The following is a 21,232-nucleotide window of genomic DNA, read 5'->3' on the forward strand; positions in this document are numbered from 1 at the left end:
ATAGGTTTTCTCTTCAGGATCTTATGTTTTAGAAATTTAGCACTAGATGCACGGAAATTAGTTAAGATCTACACTTGATCCAGTTCAGTTGAGATTTGATATGTGCTAGTTATGGGAGAAGAGTGTGATGAGGAAGAGCTTCAAATGGAGTTCCCCAGAACCCTTTACTTGATGTTTATTCAATATTCATAATCTAGATTGGAGCAATTGTTGTTGTTGTTCTTATTATTTATTATTTATTATTTATGTTTATATGTTTTAAATGTTTTTATGTGATTGTATTTTATTGTGTATTGCTGGGTTTGATCCCCATGTGAGCCATCACGAGTCCCTTTGGGGAAAAGGGGCAGGATATAAGAATAAAGTTATATTATTATTATTATTATTATTATTATTATTATTATTATTATTATTGTATGACACAGCAAACAAGATAGATATGTTGGATTTCGTTTCACAAAATCACAAGTCAAACACTTCCCAAATTGTTATTATTATTATTATTATTATTTTCATGTATACACCACTTTCCTCTCTTAAACGAGACACAATCATTGTGTGTGATGATTTAACTTTCCCCCTCACCTTGTAGCTCCATGTTAGTCCCTCTGGAGCTGCTGTTAGTGTTGAACTTGTATGTGTTCCTCCTATCTATAATTAATACAGGCAGTCCCCAAGTTACAAGCAAGACAGGTTCTGTAGACTGGTTCTTAAGTTGAATTTATACATACAAACTGGCACTTTTTAAAGTGTAACTCCAGCTCTCTCTATATATATATATGAAATTTTGAAAAATGTGGTTCGTTGTGGAAACAAGGATTAGTGATAAAGCTTCAGTAGTGACATCTTTTCCCCATGATAACTTTTTCAGGAGTGGATTTCCCTTCTTGGGGGTAGATTTCCTCTCACTTCCTGTTGTCTCATTCTTGTTTGTAACTATGAGTCATTTGTAAGTCAGATGTTTGTAACTTGGGGACTGCCTGTAGATGCTTTGAGAGTATTTGAACAGAAGAAGTGGATTTGTGGGTGAGGTTAAGCTCCTTCCCCATTCTGTGACCTTTACCCAAATAGAGTTCTATGCATTCAATGACCTCTAACAAAAAGGAAATACAGTAGAGCGCCCAACCATTGATTTCTTGAGTAACATGTGTAGCTTGTTCTTAGTTCGCCTATCATGTGAGTCCTAAATGTGGTAGGCTACCTTCTAGCCTATTGTATTAAGAGAAGAGAATGTTCTTTGTGTGCTTAGCATCAGAAGAGAGTCCACTTCTTAAACTGAGATTGACAGAGTTCCTCCACCCTTTTCATATCTTGCAGTTGATCTGAAGAAGGAGAGCAAGGAGAATCAATGGCTGGGAGTCACCGTTAAGAGCCAAGGGCCTGGCGGCAAGATTGTGGTCAGTGGCCATGGCTGGCTGGGTGGGTGGTCATTCTGTTTAACCCCTTTGGACCTGGATTGCAAAGTATAATTTGTCCTCTCCCTTAGAGCAAGAGATAGAAACCTTTGTTATAAGTTATTCTTGTGGGTGAGATATTCAGAATGGTGTTGTGTACTTCTTTATTGCATAAACTCTCGGGTACAAGGAGGTAATTTCCTCCACTTTTTCTATATAAGAAGAGCCATGCTCTCCAAAGTATGTGAGGATATCTGAATCTGCTCTACTTTCTGGAGAAGAAATTGTCTGCCTCTCTGTGTAGTAAAACAAAAGGACTCTAGCGCAGGATGAAGGTGAAAAAAGCCCTACTCAGGTAACCCATGTGAACACATTATTCTTGACTGGAATGATCAAAGGGTTTTGTGGTTCCTTAAAGGGAATAGCATAAGCTTTTATAGATTTCAGGTCATGTCTTCAGGTGTGTGTCATATTAGAAAAGTGTGGTAGTGCTTCTAACAAAGAATACAAACTTTTGCCAGAAGGAGACATGGTGTAAAGCAGGGGTCCCCAAACTTTTTAAGCAGAGGGCCGGTCCACAATCCTTCAGACTGTGGACGGGCCGAATTATCATTTGAAAAAAAAAATACAAACAAATTCCTATGCATACTGCACATGTCTTATTTGTAGTGCAACAACAACAACAACAACAACGAAAGAACAATACAATATTTAAAAATGAAAACAATTTTAACCAACATAAATCTATTAGGATTTCAATGGAAAGTGTGGGCCTGCTACTGGCCAATGAGATAGTCAAGTTAATTAGGATTGTTGTTGTTGTTGTTGTTGTTGTTGTTGTTGTTGTTGTGTGCCTTCAAGTCATGTCAGACTTTGGCCGAGCCTAAGTCTAAAATTATTTATTTATTTACTGCATTTTTTTACTACATTTATATCCCACCCTTCTCACCCCAAAGGGGACTCAGAGCAGCTGTATGTACATCTATATATATAAAAGGGTAATGGAATCATGGCACCGGACAAAACAACTAAACTAAATGCCCCACAACCTCGAAAATTGACAGCACAACCTCTCAGCCACGCCTCTACGTTCATACAACAAAAAGAAAAGAAAAATTAAGTCTTAGCCACAGCAACGCGTGGCCGGGCACAGCTATACAATATATTATATTATTAGCATAACCCAATATTAGCATTATATATTACTATATTGAACTATACCACTATACTATTATATAATATGTAATATATAACATATAATTAATATTATTATATGGTATTACTATTAGTATTATATTGTATAACATAAGATTATTATCAATATTATATGTATATACAATATATTATATTATTAAAACTGATATAAAAATATTATATTATAAAACTGAGGGCGGGGGCCAGGTAAATGACCTTGGAGGGCCGCATCCGGCCCCCGGGCCTTTGTTTGGGGACCCCTGGTGTAAAGAGATCCATACCTGGTGTTAGGAGTCTCATAGGCTGAGGCTGGGACAAGGTCAAATCAGCTATGCATATTGGTCGGTGCTTCCGTTCCCAAACCCGCCCTGGGTAACATCCCTGGAAATAACATACCTCTGGACCAGTGATTCTCAACCTATGGGTCCCCAGGTGTTTTGGCCAGCCAGTTTACCAGCTGTTAGGATTTCTGGGAGTTGAAGGCCAAAACATATGGGAACCCACAGGTTGAGAACCACTGCTCTGGACTGACTAGCCCAATGGCAAGGAATCTGGCCCTCTACCTGTGCCTGGTCAACACAACCTGGCAACCTAGTGAGCTTTTATTTCAGCTCTGCCTTTTGACTCCAGGATTGACCCTGGGTTGGACACAACCTTCCTACACATCCTGTAGTTTGCTTTCAATGTGGCTTCCACACATCCAGGGTGGTTTCTGGCAAGGTTTTTTTGTTGTATTTCTCTCATTCAATGGATTTGAAGAGAGTTCCAGGCAATGTCTTCTCCCATTTATAGCCTTCCTGACCTTTTGCACAGCTTTCTCCATCTTTTCACATGAAATCCACTAAGGAGGAAAAGATGGAGCAGCTGCCCTGTGGTTTTTTGTTGGTTAACTTTAAGAACTTGCCATCTGGCAGCATCTTGGCAATCCTTCACTGAAACCTCAAATAGTACATTCCAGGAACAGAGACATATCAGTGTCTAGGGGCAACATAGGTTTGTTTCTTTCTGCTTTGCAGGTTAGTTTTCTTCAAAATTGAATCTTAACATGACATGCTTTCTAATCCACTGTGTCTTGTTGTTTCCCTTTTCATGTATCCCAGACCTGTGCGCACTTGTATGAAGCACGGAACCGGGTAAACGAACCTCTGGAGACAAGAGATGTGATTGGCCGCTGTTATGTACTCAGCGAGGGGCTGGAGGTGTCTGATGAATTTGATGGTGGCGAGTGGAAGTTCTGTGAAGGGCGCCCACAGGGTCACGATCGCTTTGGCTTCTGCCAGCAGGGGATGGCAACTGGCTTTACTGCAGACAGGCATTATATCCTGTTTGGAGCACCTGGTACCTACAACTGGAAGGGTAAGCTGATAAACATGCCCAGCCCAAGGGATATTCAACAAGATAGATGTCTCTTTTGTTTTTTAGCCCAGCTGAAAGCTGCAGTAGCTTCCAGGAGAGATTAATCTGCATCCCAAGTAAATGAATTGAATGTGACCATTAGCACCATTCTTGCCAGTATGATAATATATCCACATATTTGCATTATTTGCATAGGACCAGAAAAGGAGCACCAAGTCACTCCACTCTATGCTAGATGGATTGGCAGTATCCTCCCAAGGGTTCAGATAGAATCCGTCACTAATCCTACTGGAGAGACTGAGGACTGAAATGGAAATTTTCTGTATTCAGATCATATGCTGTGCCTATGACTTATAGCCTTTTTGCAATGCAATCAATATTGGTTGTCAGACAGGTTCTGAGATGGAAGAGATACTGAGTGTGCTCATTGGATCATAGCTTTTCTGCTGCTCAGTCTTGGTGTTGACCATGTCCACCTGCAAGTACTCCAAGGAATACTTAGGGCCCTTCCACACAGCCGTATATCCCAGAATATCAAGGCAGAATATCCCACAATATCTGCTTTGAACTGGGTTATCTGAGTCCATACTCAGATAATGTGGGATTTTCTGCCTTGATATTCTGGGATATACGGCCGTGTATAAGGGCCCTTCCAGACAGGCTCTATATCCCAGGATCTGATCCCAGGTTTTCTGCTTTAAACTGGATTATATGAGTCTCCACTACCAGAAAATCTGGGATAAACAGAAAATCTGGGATCAGATCCTGGGATATATGACCTGCCTGGAAAAACTCTTAGGTCCCTTCTACACTATCATACAATCTAAATTATCAAAGAAGATAATCCACATTATCTGATTTTAACTAAATTATTTGAGTCTACACTGCCATATAATACAGTTCAAAGCAGATAATCTGGCTTTTATATGGCAGTGTAGAAAGGGCCTTAGTAGAGAATGTGGCAGTTTTAAATTTCAGTTCCCAACTGGCCAGGGAAATTGGTAAAATTGTTGAAAAACAAATCCACTGTGTGTGAAGTGGGAAACACTCCTGGGCATATCTATTTCTGTAACATTTAGAAGACCCTGGAGTGGAAGTTGGAGGACCATTGACCTGCCAGATGTTTTGGGCAGCACTTCCTTGTAATCTCTTATCACTGCCCGCACAGCCTAGGGCATCTGGAAGTTGACATCCAAAACATCTGGAGGGCTAAAGTTTCTTCACTTTTGCCCTAATGAATGTTCCAGTTCTCAGCCGCATGTAGGCCTGTTACTACTTCAGATCTCATTAAGAGAGGGACAAACTGACGTGCCTCTGTACCAAAATACATGTCTTCCTTATTGTGTTGTGAGGCTGGACATCTCCCTGCAACTCTCCCATCCTGCCAATCACTAACAGGAGTTTGGTTTGGCAGGGACCATACGGGCAGAGCTGAGTGGCTTGGATTTAAGTCACTACGACGACGGGCCGTATGAAGCCGGGGGAGAAAAGGACCAGGACCCCTCGCTCATCCCCTTGCCTGCCAACAGCTACCTTGGTATGGGGCTGTGCCCAGCAGAGCAAGCACTACAGAGCAGTCAAGCAGGCCAACACAGGGCAGGGGCTAGTCACATCTGGAGACCAAAACTACCTTGATGGCATGGGGGGGGGGATTATGGCTTAAAGCAGACTCATAAATTTACCCAATATGCCCTGGGCAGATTTGGACTGAAGAAGTAACCCACTGTGGAGGAGTTCTCAATAAGCAGGCATTTTAATCTCTTGATCTTAAGAAGTGAAACATGGGCAAACCATTGTTCACAGAGGGGATAACAGTTCGGTAGGGCTAGAAAGAAGCCCACCTGAGGGTGCTGGGCATGAGTTTGGCCCAAGTCCTGCTAGTCCTGCCCAATGCTCTGTGGTGCTTCTCTGACTGGGTGCCAAAGTTTCTCATGCTGCTAACCCTCTTTCTCTTTCTCTCTTTCCTTCCGTTGGCCTTGCAGGGATATTGTTTGTGACAAACATTGATAGCTCAGACCCTGACCAGCTGGTCTATAAAACGCCAGAGCCCAGTGAACGGGTCCCCGGGAGTGTTGGAGATGTGGCCCAGAATAGCTACTTAGGTTTGTAAGGTGTTGGTGTGCCCGTCTCAGTGGTTTCTCCCCCTTGCCCCTCTCCTCCCTTCAGTACTTTTTTTTTAGCTAGTTTCTGTTGTTTCCCCCTTATGTTGTGTTTTGTCATTCCCCCTGCTCCCCCTTGGCCAAAAGATACATGACATTACAGCTCCTAAGTAGTACTCCTCTGAAACAGTTCTGTCTATAGTTCCTTCTAAGGTTTCTGTAGTTGTTGTATGCCTTCAAGTTGTTTCTGACTTGCGTCAGACCTATAATGGAGTTTTTTTGGCTAGATGTGTTCAATAGTAAGTTATAAGGCAGATGAGATGTTTGTTGACCAGAAGGGGAGACACGTGAAAAACAGTATTCTAAATGACTTAATAATAATGATTGACCTCTAATTAAGATTGACCTCTTAATTCAGAAAGAATTAGCATAGAAATATTGGTGTGTGTGTTTTAAAAGGTAAAGGTAAAGGTTTCCCCGACGTTAAGTCCAGTCGTGTCTGACTCTGGGGGGTTGGTGCTCATCTCCATTTCTAAGCCGAAGAGCCGGCGTTGTCCGTAGACACCTCCAAGGTCATGTGGCCAGCATGACTGCATGGAACGCCGTTACCTTCCCGCCAGAGCGGTACCTATTGATCTACTCACATTTGCATGTTTTCAAACTGCTAGGTTGGCAGAAGTTGGAGCTAACAGCGGGCGCTCACTCCGCTCCCCGGGTTTGAACCTGGGACTTTTCAGTCTGCAAGTTCAGCAGCTCAGCGCTTTAACACACTGAGCCACCGGAGGCTCCAAACAGTTAGGAAAGTGGTAAATAATGTGACAGTTTCTGTGTCTCTTTCAGAGAACATGCTGTTTATTCCCAGTGGCGTAGCGGGTTAAACTGCTGAGCTGCTGAACTTGCTGACTGAAAAGTTGGCCGTTCAAATCCGAGGTGCGGGGTGAGCTCCCACTGTTAGCCCAAGCTTCTGCCAACCTAACAGTTTGAAAACATACAAATGTAAATAGATCAATAGGTACCACTCCGGTGGGAAGGTAACAGTGCTCCATGCAGTTATGTCAGCCACAATCATCAGACACAATTAGACTTAATGTCAGGGGAAAACCTTTACTTTTACTTGTATGGGAATGAAAACTTTGTCCTCTATAGAAATGAAGGCATTTGTTCATAGTTACTTGTTTCCCTCATGTTCCAAAATAAATATGCTTCAATTTGAATGCAGTATTACGGTTTTTGTGAGTTTGAGAAGGAACATAATAGAAAAAAGTATATGCAGAACTGAAAACTTGTATATTTACAGCTCTATGTCATTGAAAGAATTAGCTGCTTGCCATTAAAATTACCTTAGAAAGATGCCAAAATACTCTACGGAAAGGGTTACTTAAAGCCTGTGAGCCACAAGTTCTTTAATGATGATATCTAGGAATAGAAAGAAACTTGCTGTGGGGCTATGAGAGAATGGATATAAGGCCACGAAGAGCAGATCTGAGCTTGAGCTCAGAGTTTCTGTTTTCTTAATACTTATGTGTTCCTTAGAATATTCAGAACTGGAAACCTGAAATGTGGTCTTGTTAAGAGTTAAGCTCTTTTAAGACAGAGTTGTTGCTGGGAGAAATGGAACCACATTTTCCCAGTGAATTTCATGTGAAGTGCTTAAGGCTGACTGGATTATATGTTGGCTGTTTAAGAAATGAAAACTAAGATTCTTGTGAGTATATCTAAAATAATCCATGACACTTTATAAAAATAAACAAAATGTAAAACCGGTTGAAGGCAAATTGCCCAGTGCATCAATAGGAGCATTACACGCATGTTCTCATGTTTACATTGTAGTACTAAAGAAGTTAAAAGGAGTAAAAAGTTTTATGGAGGCCATACAGAAAAAGGACATTATATGAAGAAAACGGTGACATGTATTACAGCAATGGTACAAATGTTTTAGAGATCATTACAAAAATAACTTTCACTGCAGAAGGAAAGTCCTGAAGACCTGGAGGCAAGGATAGAAATGAGTCAGGGGCAGATGGTGGGCTTCAAAAACACAAAAGGTTGACAACTGCAGCCTGCATTATAACACATTATTACAAAATGATATGAACTGAAACCATAGGTGTACAGATAGATCTGGAACCCAAAATGTACTAGAAGAAAAGAAAAGCTGCTGCATTCAGCTGAGGAGGAGTAAAAACTATGATAATAGATTGGTATTACCAGGAAATTATCTGCTATTAAGTGTAGTTTGGATTTCAAAATAAAATCTGTAATCACAGCAATAAAAATGGCAATTTGAGCAGTTATCCAGATGTGCTTCATAATCTCAGAGAGTTGAGAGCAAATGAAGTTAGCAGTTTATGTTAGAATGAGAACTGCTGTTTAGATTTTATCACAAACCATTGCAGTGTCCAGGCAATATGGATGAAATGATAAATGAGAGAGGAAACCCCAAAGCAGTCTTTTGTGGTTGTGTGCTTCTTGTCTCATATTGTTTCTGCTCAGTTGCATGAAGGCGTCTGTGTTACTTGCTCTTGGCTACTGAAAGGCAGAAGAGAACATTCAAATAATGGCCTTATTTTACATCATACAAGCCTTTATCCTTTGTTTGGTCTATCACATCATCGTCCCCATAAACTCTCATCAAAGGATGGGAAACAAATAGCCATACAGATGTTCTTCGTAAGTAACTTTCATCATCTTTAGTTATGGTTCGTACTAGCTTGGGCTAAGTGGAATTAAAGCCCAGCCACACCTGTAGGGCCAAGTGAATATCACTGCTGTGGACCCTGTTCCTATTAGTTTTGTCAAAAACCGAAACCTAATGATAGAGCGGGTAGAGTGGTATCAAACTGCTAACTGTAGATATACTCCCATATCCAGATTTGTCCTCTTTTCCATTCCCCACTGCATACTGCTTAGGCAAACTAGTAACAGGGTCCCTTGGCTTCTCACTAGTTGTCATTTTGCCTGCAATGGCTCAAAATAGGGTAGGCACTGAGTTCTTCCTCTGGCATATGCCATCCCAAAGGTAGAATTAGTATCTCACCTTCTGTTTGAACGCAGCCTTTCCAGCGTGGCTCTTTAAGAGGATATTTTATTCCTGACCAGTCACTGCTTCTTCAGTACAAAGGATAGAGACCTCTGAAAGGGTCTTCCCCATGGCCTGTTCTATTTCACTTAATCCATGTTAAGCCCCAACAGAGACTATGGTTGTGGCGATGGCAAACTGTGGCTTTCCAAATTTATTTAAATAAATAGTATTTATTTAATTTACAGTATTTATATTCTGCCCTTTTCACCCTGAAGGGGACTTAGGGCGGATCACATCGTATACATATAAGGCAAACATTTAATGCCATATACACATAGAACAAAGACAGAGACAGACGCAGAGGCATTTAACCTTCTCCTGGGTGGATGTTCGATTCCGGCCACAGGGGGAGCAGCTGCTTCATTATCCACTGCGACGGCACTTCCTCATTCCAATGGCGGCTGGATGATTATTATGGAGTTGTAAATTAGTTAAATTAGCCTCCCTACTTTATAAGTGGTACCTTAATTTCCTACTTGATAGATGCAACTATCTTTCGGGTTGCTAGGTCAGCAATGAGCAGGGGCTATTTTTTTATTTTTTTAAAATTGTTGGGTGCTCATCCTGACATGGGCTGGCCTCGAACTCATGACCTCTTGGTCAGAGTGATTTTTTGCAGCTGGCTGCTCACCAGCCTGCACCACAGTCTTGCACTGTGACTTCCATCAATCTTAGCCATTATAACAAATGATGAGAGAGTATGAAGTTGTATTATAACAGCATCTATCCGGCCACCATTTGCCCACCCCTGGGCTAAGGACATCCAGATGTCTCTGGGTGTGGGGAGTGAGGCTGAGGGGGAAAAGTGGCTGTGGAGTGTCTAATTTCAATCTTATTCACAAGGAGTACTATCTGAGAGGGGACTTTTGTGCCATTTATGGACGGTTCCCTTCACAAATTTCAGAGCAGAGCCCCCCACTCGGTCTGCTGTTTCCCAGCCTTTTACTTTGGATCCATGAGAGGTTGCGTAATTCTTATATATGATACAGTATATGCCTCTCTGGCCAGTGTCCAGTCTTCATTCTGGGACTCCAAAACAGTGGGAAGAAGCCAAAGGGCAATGCTATTATCAGAGCTTATGAGAGTTGACTGCAGAGAGATCATTTCACATAAAGAGATAATTTAAAAACCAAATCTTTGTTTTGATTTGCTTTAAAAAAGTGTTTCAACCCCTAGCTTCTTCTGTAACTCAGCATGGGAAGCAAGGAGGTGCTATGAGAGGGGCATACCCTTGACTTTGTTGCTATTTAAGATTGCTTTCTTTTCCAAAAAAAGATGCCCTTCGATTTTTCATTAGCATGCATTAAATACATTTGAATATGCAATGACTTTCTAGTATCGTTTATGAAAAACTGAACCCTAGATTTCAGTATCAAACAGCTTTTTGGCCTCGGAACAAGCAAACAGAAGAAATCAAAATTTAAAACTAGCCAAGTGGATACCCTGCTTCTCTTGTGTGTTTAATGGGCCCTTTGTTTCTGATGGGCTTTGGATGCTGAAGTCCCATTATATACAATGGCATCATAAAATAATGTCCTTTATATAAAATTGAGAACAATTCAAATGAGTGCTGGAAGGAGTCTAAGGATCTGTGAAATGATAGGAGGCTGCAACAGGGTGTGCCTACACATCAGTGTAGTGCTCAGCACACAGTAAAATCAAGATTTGCATTTTGGAATTTCCCCTGAATATTTTAAAGTAATGTTTGGTTGAAGCTATGGATGCGGAACCCATGGATATATTATTTGACCAGTATAGTTCCTAGTCTCTGGCCAAAAAGAATGCTCCTACTTTTAAACAAGATTAGAAGATAGCTCACTGCCATTGTATTAAATCGCAGTGCCCATCTGTAACACCATGAATGGTACATAGTGTTGAGTGGTGGCTTCTATGCAGTGGGGCAGTGAGGCTACTCCAAACTTTCCAGAAGCTATCTAGATGGTAAACTGGATTCCCTGAACAGGTTAATCACTTTGAACAGCTTCTTTACAATTAATGCTAAAACCTGGTGCCAATTTACCACCCCACCAAACTGAACTCTTACCCCAAGCCAGCCTTTGATGTCCCATCTGTTGGTTTATCCAATTCTTCTGAGGCCCCATCTACACTGCCATATTATCCAGTTTCTGAATCTAGATTATCTGCTTTGAGTGGGATTATATGAGTCTACATTGCCATATAATCCAGTTCTATAATTCAGTTATTGGTTGTTGAGCTATGTTGTTATGAGGTTTTTATGTTTTTTGTGTTAAATTACTGCATTTGCAATGTATTTTATACTGTTATATTTTGTTGTTGCTGCTGGATAGATATGCTGGATTTCGTTTCACAAAATCATAAGTCGAACACTTCCCAAGCGTTTAGGACTGCGTGATGTATTTTCGGATGATGCGCACAGATCCCAGTAGGGTGGCCTTTTGCAGTTGGCAGATCATAATTTTGTCAATGTCTATTGTTTCCGAATGCCGGCTGAGATCTTTTGGCACGGCACCCAATATGCCCATCACCACCGGGACCACCTGCACTGGTTTCTGCCAGAGTCTTTGAAGTTCAATCTTGAGGTCCTGATAGCGGCTGAGTTTTTCCTGTTGTTTTTCGTCAATGCGACTGTCACCTGGGATGGCAACATCAATGATCCAAACCTTTTTCTTTTCCACAACTGTGATGTCTGGTGTGTTGTGGTCCAGAACTTTGTTAGTCTGGATTCGGAAGTCCCACAGTATCCTTGCGTGTTCATTTTCCACGACCTTTGCAGGTTTGTGATCCTACCAGTTCTTTACTGCTGGGAGGTAGTATTTGAGGCATAAGTTCCAATGAATCATTTGGGCCACATAGTTGTGCCTCTGTTTGTAGTCTGTCTGTGCAATTTTCTTACAGCAGCTGAGGATATGATCAATGGTTTCATCGGTTTCCTTGCACAGTCTGCATTTTGGGTCATCAGCTGATTTTTCAATCTTGGCCTTAATTGCATTTGTTCTGATGGCTTGCTCCTGGGCTGCAAGGATCAGGCCTTCTGTCTCCTTCTTCAGGGTCCCATTCGTGAGCCATAGCCAGGTCTTCTCCTTATCAGCTTTTCCTTCAATTTTGTCGAGGAACTTTCCATGCAATGTTTTGTTGTGCCAGCTGTCAGCTGTAGTTTGTAGTGCGGTTTTCTTGTACTGGTTTTTTTGTCTGCTGTGCTTTGAGGAGTTTCTGATTTTTGATTTTTCTGATTTTTGATATTATTATTATTATTATTATTATTATTATTATTATTATTATTATTATTATTATTCAGATAATCTGAATTCAGAAACTGGCTTATATGGCAGTGTAGACCCAACCTTACTTGCAATAGGTCAAGTCTGAAGTATGAAATGGCATTGTTGTGGCGCTCACCTCGGAATATACACAGTCTTTTACTCTTAAATTTATTAAAACAGGGAACAGACAGTAGCCCAATGCAAGGGAGGGGAGTTTAGTCAGAATTTGTACCATAGCCAGAGTAACCCCATTTCCCCTGTTCCTGATTAGAGAAATCATGCGATAAGTTGTTCATACATTAGTTCTATGTGACAATGTAGTGGCTTCTGCTCCCAAGAGACTGCTGATGATACTTTCTAGACTGTGGCTCCTCCATCCAGCCTTTGAGTAGAACTGAGGATTTCATAAAATCAGTCTGCCTCTAACTTTGGTTATTTGTTTAATTACATGTGATTTCCCCTCATATGAGCCATCCTGAAACAACATGTGAAAATTTCAGCTTTCATTTTTTCATGTAAGCAAAGCAGTTGTGATGTTTGCAGGTGTCTTGTGCATGTGTGTTTGAATGTGTACACATGTGCCCTGAGTTCAGAATCAAGAGTAGAACCAATTGTTCCAAAAGATAACCCAGCATTAACATCTGCCTATTTTAAAGCTCATTTATAAAATTTCAAACAGCTGCTAATACTAATACTGTGCTAAGGAACACCCTTCTCTCTTCTGACTAACACACATTCCTCTTATTCTAGGATTTTCTCTGGACTCTGGAGTGGGAATCATCAGGAGGAATGAGTTGAGTTTTGTAACCGGGGCACCCCGAGCCAACCACACTGGAGCAGTGGTGATCCTGAAACGAGACAATGTCAACCGCCTGGTTCCTGAAGTTATCCTGGAAGGGGAGAAGCTTACCTCTTCCTTTGGCTATTCTGTGGCTGTGGTGGATCTAAATAATGACGGGTGAGGAATCTGAGATGAAGGGAGAAGGCCCTTTTTCCTGAACGCTTTAGTATTCTCATTAGCAATTGCTACACGACTGATGACTACTATACAGGGCTTGAATTACTATTTTTGTGCTTTATATGACCATGCCACCCACATTATGAGAGTCTGTGTTATTTAGTGAATGGAGTGCCAGGGTATAAAGTTCACATTGCCATTAAAGCGAGAAACATTTCCCTGAAGCAGTCGCCATCTTTTATCTTAATCGGCCTTTCAGGACTAATGTCAAGGTGTGATTATTTATTTGATTTATGGACTTTTCCTCAATGTGAGACTAAAGGTAGTTTGGGGGTGTTTCCAGGCTGTGTGGCCATGTTCTAGCAGCACTGCAATCTCTATGGCTTTGCCATTCCTCCATCTAGGTCATGACTATCAGCTATCCAAGAGGCAAACCTCTTGTGAGATTTCCAGGTTCCTGAAAGATTAGATATCTCATGGGAACCCAGAACTCCTGTGAAAGGCCTTCAGTAGGTCCTGGCAATGAATTTGGGTTAGTGCTGTGCCGAATCTGAGCTGATTTATATATTTTGCAAAAAGACATAATATTTTGCACGGAATGAATAGTTTGGAGTACTGCTAATGTTTGCCAGTACATTATTCCTCCACATTTGCAGTTTAGACTTTTGTGGATTTGATTAGCCATAGATTTGATTTAAAATGTTCTCTTTAGGAATCACTAGATTCTCTAGTGTAGGAATCCTCAAACTTTTAAAGCAGAGGGCCGGTCCACAATCCTTCAGACTGTTGAGGGGCCGAATTATCATTTGAAAAAAAAAACGAACAAATTCCTATGCACACTGCATATGTCTTATTTGTAGTGCAAAACAACAACAGCAATGAAAGAACAATACAATATTTAAAAAGGAAAACAATTTTAACCAACAGAAACCTATCAGGATTTCAATGGAAAGTATGGGCCTGCTACTGGCCAATGAGATAGTCAAGTTAATTAGGGTTGTTGTTGTTGTGTGCCTTCAAGTCATTTCAGACTTTGGGCGAGCCTAAGTCTAAAATTATTTATTTATTTATTTACTACATTTATTTACTACATTTATATCCCACCCTTCTCACCCCGAAGGGGACTCAGAGCAGCTGTATGTACATACAATATATTATATTATTAGCATAGCACAATATTAGCATTATATATTACTATATTGAACTATACCACTATACTATAATATTATATGTAAGATATAACATATAATTAATATTATTATATGGTATTATTAGTATTATATTGTATAACATTATAATATTTTTATCAATATTATATGTATATACAATATATTATATTATTAAAACTGATATAAAATATTATATTATAAAACTGAGGGCGGGGGCCAGGTTAATGACTTTGGAGGCCTTAGTTTGGGGACCCCTACTCTAGTGTGATTCTATGGCCAATTTCCTGTCATTGTGCTGGAGGACCTAGAGGGTTCTAGAGAAAACACCACTCTAGGAATCTATTGGTCCTGTAATGCAATTTCATAGCCAGCTTCCAGTGAAAGTTGGCCATAGAGATGTGTTGGAAGAACTACAAATTTCTAGAGGTGTTCTCTTAGATCAGTGGTTCTCAATCTGTGGGTCCCCAGGTGTTTTGGCCTACAACTCCCAGAAATTCCAGGTAGTTTACCAGCTATTAGGATTTCTGGGAGTTGAAGGAAAACATTTGGGGATCCACAGGTTGAGACCACTGTCATAGATAGAAAACAGCCATTTCTTTATTCGCTGCTTTTCACTTTCACAGTGACCTTATTCCCTTAACTCCAGAAAATGTGAAGAGCTGACTGCATTTCGGCCAGCCACTGTAGCAACATGTATGCAACAATATTAATAAAAATCTTTATCTGTGTAATATGAAAAACGAGGCCTACTTGTTTTCTACACATTGAGTTTTTGATATAGACACAAGAACAGACTAGGCCATTTCATCCTTCTTGGTTGACAGTCCTACTAAAAACATACTTTAGGAAAAGATGGGGACAGTTATAATCTTGCTTGAAATTTAGAATCCCATTGTTTCAAAAGGTGTGGAACTAGCAATTGGAAATAAATGAAAAATAATTCCTTTCTTAGAGTTTATGGATAAGTGGCCCCTGGCAAGGAAGAAATTAAGAACAGAAGAAGAGTTATGTTAGATCACACCAGCATAAGAAGACCTGTACTAGATTAGATTAATCTAGTCCAACACACCTTTTCCCAAAGTGATACTGGAGAAAATACATATCTCGTGACTAGTAGCTGCTGTTAGCTTTATCTCCTACGGGTTTGCTGAATTCCCTTTTAAAATAATTCATCACTGCATCTTGTGATAGTAGATCTGATATATAGCACAGTAGAGCAGTTGTAAATATTTTGTGGTATGGTTAGAGTGATTTACCTATAGTCACTTATTTAATGGCCGCTGTACTCTGAGACCAGTAGGTATTTCCATGGCAACTCCACTCACAACTTGTTATTTCTAGCTGGATGGACCTGGTGGTCGGGGCACCAAATCTCTTTGACCGCAAAGAAGGGATTGGAGGTGCAGTCTACGTGTACATCAACCAGGCAGAGCGCTTGAAAAATGTGATCCCTGTGCGCCTCAATGGCTCCTATGACTCCATGTTTGGAATCACGGTTGGTGCTGTAGGTGACCTCAACCAAGATGGCTTCCAAGGTATGCTATTGTGGGAATGGAGCAATTGGGGACTCTTGAACTGGCTTATTTTGGTGACAGTGGGATGAACTTCCAAATGCATATATTTAGAATTGTGATGCATGGTTAGCTCTTGGGATTAGACAGGAAGAAATCCATTCATAGCTTTGAGAAAGCCAGTATCTCACTCTGTGTGTGAGTGAGAGAGAGAATATAAGAGTGTGTAGTTATCTTAAGGCTGTATCTACATTTTCTGATTCCCTAGTTCATGTGATACAAGGATGAGCAAGGGGAAAGTATGTTACGGGTTTGTAGAAAAACAAACTGCGTGCAGTCCTGTCCAGATTTATCCAGTCCTTTGTTGTATCCACAATGAGCAAAAGAAAAACAAGCCACGAAAATGGAAGAGAAAATCAAAATTTACTCTTAAGTAGCAGAGTCAAAAATCATAATAAAACTTCCAGCAACAAAACTCACATAAAGTCTCTGGCATTAAATTCATGCATCTTCATAGTAGGCTCTCAGCAAGCATTCAGTAAGTCCCCAAGTAAGTCCCCCAGTAAGTCCCCAAAAGACATTACAAAAATTCCCAGATATACCCCATTCAGGGAGTGGCTCAAGCCTGTTAGCCCTGATTGTTCCAATTACTCAACCATGAGTTGTAATTGACCAGGTGTTTTTCTCTTAACACACACTTACACAAGTAGTGATCCCACAGAAACTTAGTCACATACATGCATATACAGTAATAAAGTATGTACATGACCTGTAGTCTGCTATGCATGTGAAGTTTAAGTTGTGTAAGAAGCTGGAATTAGGCAACTGTGCATAAAATATAGGTGTGGGGTGTTCGATGATGCTGGAGCTGTTTTTGCTTTAATGCACTTCCATAACATGGTGATGATTGATTCTCCATGTGGTCCATTAGCAATCAAGTGTAGCATGAGCTGGTCATGTTTATGAAGCTCTGTCATCCAGGAATGAAGAAGTTAGAAGGGGGAACTCTCTGCCCCGGACTGTGGTGGAGGCTCCTTCTTTGGAGGCTTTTAAGCAGAGGCTGGATGGCCATCTGTCAGGGGTGCTTTGAATGAGATTTTCCTGCTTCTTGCAGAGGGTTGGACTGGATGGCCCGTGAGGTCTCTTCCAACTCTACAATTCTATGATTCTACAGGAGCGTGAGTGAACTATTACTTTCTTTCCAGACTTTGCGGTTGGAGCCCCATTGGATGGTGATGGCAAAGTCTATATCTACCATGGCAGTAATTTGGGATTTGTCACCAAACCTGCTCAGGTTTGTCTAGCCTTTTCCCTGCCTTGCATTTGGGGTGCATACATGGTTTTGGGTACCTTGATATCCCTGCTTGTTTTTTTTTTCATTTCCTCTCTGAGCTCTGTGTGCCTTCCCTCCCCCTGTAATGAGCTTCCATCATGTTGATCCCCACTCTCCTGTTCTACCACTTGTCCACTACAGATCCTAACTGGGGAGAGTGTTGGCATTAAAATGTTTGGTTACTCCTTTTCTGGTGGTTTGGATATTGATGGCAACATGTACCCAGATCTCCTTGTAGGATCACTTTCCGACACAGTAGTTCTGTACAGGTAAGTTTTAAAAAAGAAACAAGGCGGAGGTAAATCCTCATCAGTCATCTTGCACAGTGAAAACTATAACCCATCAACTCGCCGTATTTGGTTCCCATCACTATCTCATTTCCATGTCTTTCTCCCTGCCACAGCTCTCTCTTAAGTAGGAATCTGTTAGCCAGGAAATTTACAAATGGGTGGCATTCCTTTTTTATTGAGAGGTCATTTCATCCTATCTTGTTGGAGATAATGAAGTCAGGCTACATTTGGACTACAACTGTAATTTACAGCATTTTTAGTATTCTGTGTTGGGTAGGGTAAGAGCAGGTGCTTGGATCAGAGCAGAACCAGTTGTTTATAGTCAAGTCAAGCAATAGTAAGACGACCCTGGAGCTGCAACAGCGTGCTCTGCTCTATCAGTCCTGAGCAGGGTTTGGGTCACTTGGAGACCCAGCCACTATTTATTTCCAATATTTATATCCCGCCCTTCTCACCCGAAGGGACTCAGGGCGGCTTACAACACTGGCACAATTAGATGCCTATACAAAATCAATCAATAGTACATAAAATCAGTTAGATCACTAGATGCTAGCTGCCTCCCCACCCCCATTTTTTAGATCAGGGGTCTCCGAACTAAGACCCACGCGCCGGATGCAGCCCTCCAAGGTCATTTACTTGGCCTCTGTCCTAAACTTTAGACTTAGGGTTGACCTAAGTCTGAAACGACTTGAAGGCACACAACAACAACAATCCTAATTTTGGACTATTTCATCATAGTCTCTCTCTCTCTCCCCCCCCCCCCCCCCCCCCCCCCGCCCAACAGTTTGAGGGATTGTGAACTGGCCCTCCGCCTAAAAAGTTTGAGGACCCCTGTTTTAGATACTTGTTCTCAACAGTGTACCCAGACTTGAAAGTCTGGCTATAATACATCAATTGACTATCTAAACAATTTTCTGAAGGCTATTGGTTACAACGGGGAACTTTAATTATAATCTTTAGAGTACCAAGGACCAGATTATTAGTAAATAGCAATCTAAAGCCAGATAACTAAGACCATGCTTTACTAACAGTCAAACCTTTATGCAAAACATTTGCTTGCAGAAGGCATCTGCTGTTTAGATTGTACCTCTACTGTGTTTGTGATGTTCATAGTACAGTAGAGTCTCACTTATCCAAGCTTCACTTATCCAAGGTTCTGGATTATCGAAGGCATTTTTGTAGTCAATGTTTTCAATATATCGTGATATTTTGGTGCTAAATTCGTAAATACAGTAATTACAACACAACATTACTGCATATTGAACTACTTTTTCTGTCAGATTTGTTGTAAAACATGATGATTTGGTGCTTAATTTGTAAAATCATAACCTAATTTGATGTTTAATAGGCTTTTCCTTAATTTCTCATTATCCAAGATATTCGCTTATCCAAGGTTCTGCTGGCCCATTTAGCTTGGATAAGAGAGACTCTACTGTATTTCATTTTCTGCTGTTGCACTAATGGACATTACAAACAACTTGAAGGAATGTATAGCAGAACCTAGGGTCTTTTTGTATGGAAAACTAGAGGAGTGACAGGAAAGTTAATGTATCATTTTGCTTTAATTTTTTTAATTACACTTGAAGGCTTTTCCATATCTCTTGGCTGTTTAATTGTGGATTCCTGAGCACCCAGAAAGTAACCCTTGTCTTGAGAAAATTGTAATATTAAGTAGTGTCCCAGTCCACATGACTTTTCAAGATATGAGACTCCAGTTGTCTACAGCTGGCCAATTCTCATTTTAATATCCAATCTCTGTTTTAGATCCCGACCAGTCATCCACATCTCCAGAAATATCACAGTCACCCCTCAAAATGTTGACCTGGAGAACATGAACTGCCGCTATTTTGAAGGCATCTGGTAAGGAGAAGCAAAACCTCTCCTCTTCCACCATTGAACCTCCTTGTCTCTGCCACTCCTGTTTTTCAGCTAATGCCAAACTGGGCTTTCATGGATATGTTGGCACCTTTGTTAGCAGCTTAATGCATGTAGATACAAAAGGAAAGTAATGTCCTTTCAACTCCCAGGTAGCCATTGGGGGTTAGCGAAGCGTGGGTCTGTATGCCAATTTTATATCACTTCAGACCATATCTCCCTACAGCAGTGCCAAGGTTTAGTGGTGTGATTTCCTCCTGGACTTTGGCATTCAGTTTAGAAGCAGGGGCTTTTGGAGGGGTCAAGTGTTGCCCATTTCTGTTCTACAGGGATGAATTTAAAAGATTGGAGGAAATCAATGCTTTCTATTCTGAACAGTAGGAAGAAATCAAGATTAGCAGAAAGGAAAAGACCCATCTGGGATAACTGAACATTCTTCAAAATATTTGTTCAGTATAAAAATACAGGATGTGATTAGTTATAATTGAAAGGTGAGGTGGGGAAATAGATCCCTGGTTTATTTTAGACCTTGGGGCCCCTGGTGGCAAAGTGTGTTAAAGCGCTGAGCTGCTGAACTTGCGGACCAAAAGGTGCCAGGTTCAAATCCTGGGAGTGGAATGAATGCCTGCTGTTAGCCCCAGCTCTTACCAACCTAGCAGTTCGAAAACATGCCAATGTGAGTAGATCAATAGGTACTGCTCTGGTGGGAAGGTAAGGGCGCTCTATGCAGTCATGCCAGCCACATGACCTTGGAGGTGTCTACGGACAACGCCGTCTCTTCAGCTTAGAAATGGAGATGAGCACCAACCCCCAGAGTCGGTCATGATGGACTTAACGTCAGGGGAAAACCTTTACCTTTACCCTTATTTTAGTAGGACGCAGGCCTCATATGTGTACAGCACATGCAGCAATATATCTGATACCCAGCTGGCTTCTCTGTAGCTCTCCAGGTGAGCTGCTGCTGTCACCAGAGCAGGTCAGCCTTATACTTGTGGACCCTCATTGTTTACGATTACTCCAGACCTTTTTGCTCTGAGCATACATACTATTTCTCATCTGGCCTACTGGCTGGCCTCTTTTGTTCAGTGGCAGTGAAAATTCACTCTCCCTGACCATCCTAATCCAGTGCTATTCTGGGACAAGGGAGCTATCTTATCAGAATGACTCAAAAGGTTGAGACTCCCAACTCCCACCCCTGAACTTAAGAAATATGACAAGCATCTCTGTGCTAATTCCTTTCAGTTGCTGAGTGAGTCTCCTCCTCTGTTTCCTTCCATAGTGTGGATGTGAAAGCCTGCTTCAGCTACACAGCTAACCCTCCAAGTTACAGCCCACCCATCAGTGAGTATTGGCTAGAACCTATCAACATTAATGGCTACATAGAGAGCCTTGTGGTGTCCATTCTTCATCCCTCTTAGTATGTCCTTGATATCATAACTATTCAAATGTGCTGTGGTGGCTTTTTCAACATATCCGGCATTGCAGGTCTGTCTGTAGTGGATGCTGCAAGGCAACAGTTGTGCATGCATGAAACCATCCTCCTGAGTCTGCTAGACTTTTGTTGGAAGATAATGCTGCTATGTCGCTTTGGGTCCATCTTCTAGCGTTAAAACCAGTTTGCAGGAGTGGTGGTGAACACTTTTCCAATGCCAGTTCAATTTGGTTCTGTATGTGGGAGATGATATCCAATCCTTGCCTTGGGCTTAGGTTAGCCCTTTGTATCTACCTC

General features: G+C 41.2%; 1 protein-coding gene across 5 annotated transcripts in view; it reads left to right on the forward strand.

Moving 5' to 3' along the window:
* itga7 (integrin subunit alpha 7) overlaps positions 1-21,232 on the forward strand; it is a 73,403-nt gene that overhangs the window by 35,113 nt on the left and 17,058 nt on the right. For 2 of the 5 annotated variants that reach the window (XM_008114400.3, XM_016994978.2), the window contains exons 3-11: positions 1,318-1,397; positions 3,689-3,944; positions 5,359-5,481; positions 13,118-13,325; positions 15,836-16,029; positions 17,211-17,299; positions 17,480-17,607; positions 19,393-19,488; positions 20,783-20,844. In XM_008114400.3, coding sequence (XP_008112607.1) covers positions 1,318-1,397; positions 3,689-3,944; positions 5,359-5,481; positions 13,118-13,325; positions 15,836-16,029; positions 17,211-17,299; positions 17,480-17,607; positions 19,393-19,488; positions 20,783-20,844 — 1,236 coding nt within the window. Of the gene's footprint in view, positions 1-1,317; positions 1,420-3,688; positions 3,945-5,358; positions 5,482-5,926; positions 6,047-13,117; positions 13,326-15,835; positions 16,030-17,210; positions 17,300-17,479; positions 17,608-19,392; positions 19,489-20,782; positions 20,845-21,232 lie in introns of those variants that run through there. The other 3 variants (XM_062971020.1, XM_008114399.3, XM_008114401.3) reach the window with 3 other exon arrangements.

This window comes from Anolis carolinensis, chromosome 2, assembly GCF_035594765.1.
Source record: "Anolis carolinensis isolate JA03-04 chromosome 2, rAnoCar3.1.pri, whole genome shotgun sequence".
In the NCBI taxonomy this organism is placed as follows: Eukaryota; Metazoa; Chordata; class Lepidosauria; order Squamata; family Dactyloidae; genus Anolis; species Anolis carolinensis.